General features: G+C 55.4%; 1 protein-coding gene across 1 annotated transcript; it reads right to left on the bottom strand.

Moving 5' to 3' along the window:
* Positions 1-39: 39 nt before the first annotated feature.
* LOC106001874 (choline transporter-like protein 2) lies at positions 40-1,025 on the bottom strand (the record flags this gene model as incomplete). The annotated part of the gene is made up of 3 exons (XM_013036825.1): positions 40-134; positions 216-478; positions 792-1,025. Coding segments are annotated over 3 exons (592 nt in total), but the record flags the coding sequence as incomplete, so codon positions are not given.
* Between the last annotated feature and the right edge of the window lie 109 nt (positions 1,026-1,134).

Genomic DNA, 1,134 nt, shown 5'->3' with positions numbered 1-1,134 from the left:
CCCCCCCCCCCCCCCCCGTGAGAGCCAGTGGGTCCACACCTTTCAGGCGTTGATCCAAATACTCAAGCAGCACTCGGATGATCTGCACAATGGCCAGAATGAGGGCACCAAACGCCAGCGATCCCGTGTGATACCTGCGATGAATCCGAGGCCGGGGGGTCAAGGGTGGAGCCAGAAAACTCACCCAACCCCCTCCTGTCAGCTCCCTGTCTTACCTGAGCGCCCGGCCAAAGGCAGAAAAGAGCGGGAAGGCAGGCATGTCATCTGGCTTCCGCAGGGCCCAGTAGTAGGAGGCAAAGGCCCCTGCCAGGGTGACCTGACCCAGCGCTAGCACAAAGTTGGCCAGCCAGAAGAACATGAAGGCATTGAAGATCTGCAGCCCCAGCAGAGCACGGTGATAGCCGGACTCACCACCATAGAAGGCGAACTGGCAGCGCCCATTGGGACAGAGACGCGACTCATTCAAGGAGGGGAAGTTCTGGGGAGGGACACGGTACCAAGTGAGAATACAGGGACCAGAAATTCACTGGGGGATGAGGGGAGGAATCACACTGAAGTCACAGAATTGAGGGCTCAGGAGAACGACTTGTAGAATGCACCTAAGGGGTACTAGAAGCAGGAGAGGCTATCAAATGGATCAAGAAAAAGGTCTAGTAGCAGGGGTGGGTAGGGTAGCACACTCCTGTAACACCAGCCTATGATTTGCCGAATAACCTCCAGGTGGGACAAGAGATTTGGAAACACCCAGGGGTCCGGGCAATAGCGACCCTCACCTCTCTAGTGACACCCACCTGAGGGTTACAGGTTTTCCCAACAAGTGGACAGGAGGCGTCATCGAAAATCTTATACACAGCTTCGTTAGAAGTGGACAGAAAGCTGGATGGGACATTAAGGAACTTGAGATGTTGGGATTGAGGATCCCAGGGCGTTATGGGAAGCCTTATTCCCACTAGGTTCCAGCCCTGCCCCCAACCACTTCCCGACACCCCAAAAGCTGCATACCACTTGGTCAAGTTTGTTATTGCCTTTTTTTTTCTTCCAGTCATGGGGCTTGAACTCTGGGCCTGGGCGCTGTCCCTCAGCTCTTCAGCTCAAGGCTAGCGCTCTACCACTTGAGCCACAGCGCCACTTCCA

The sequence above is a fragment of the Dipodomys ordii genome, unplaced genomic scaffold (genome assembly GCF_000151885.1).
Source record: "Dipodomys ordii isolate 6190 unplaced genomic scaffold, Dord_2.0 Scaffold563, whole genome shotgun sequence".
Taxonomy (NCBI): Eukaryota; Metazoa; Chordata; class Mammalia; order Rodentia; family Heteromyidae; genus Dipodomys; species Dipodomys ordii.
The sequence above is the reverse complement of the archived record's forward strand: the minus strand, read 5'-3'. Positions and strand labels throughout refer to the sequence as shown.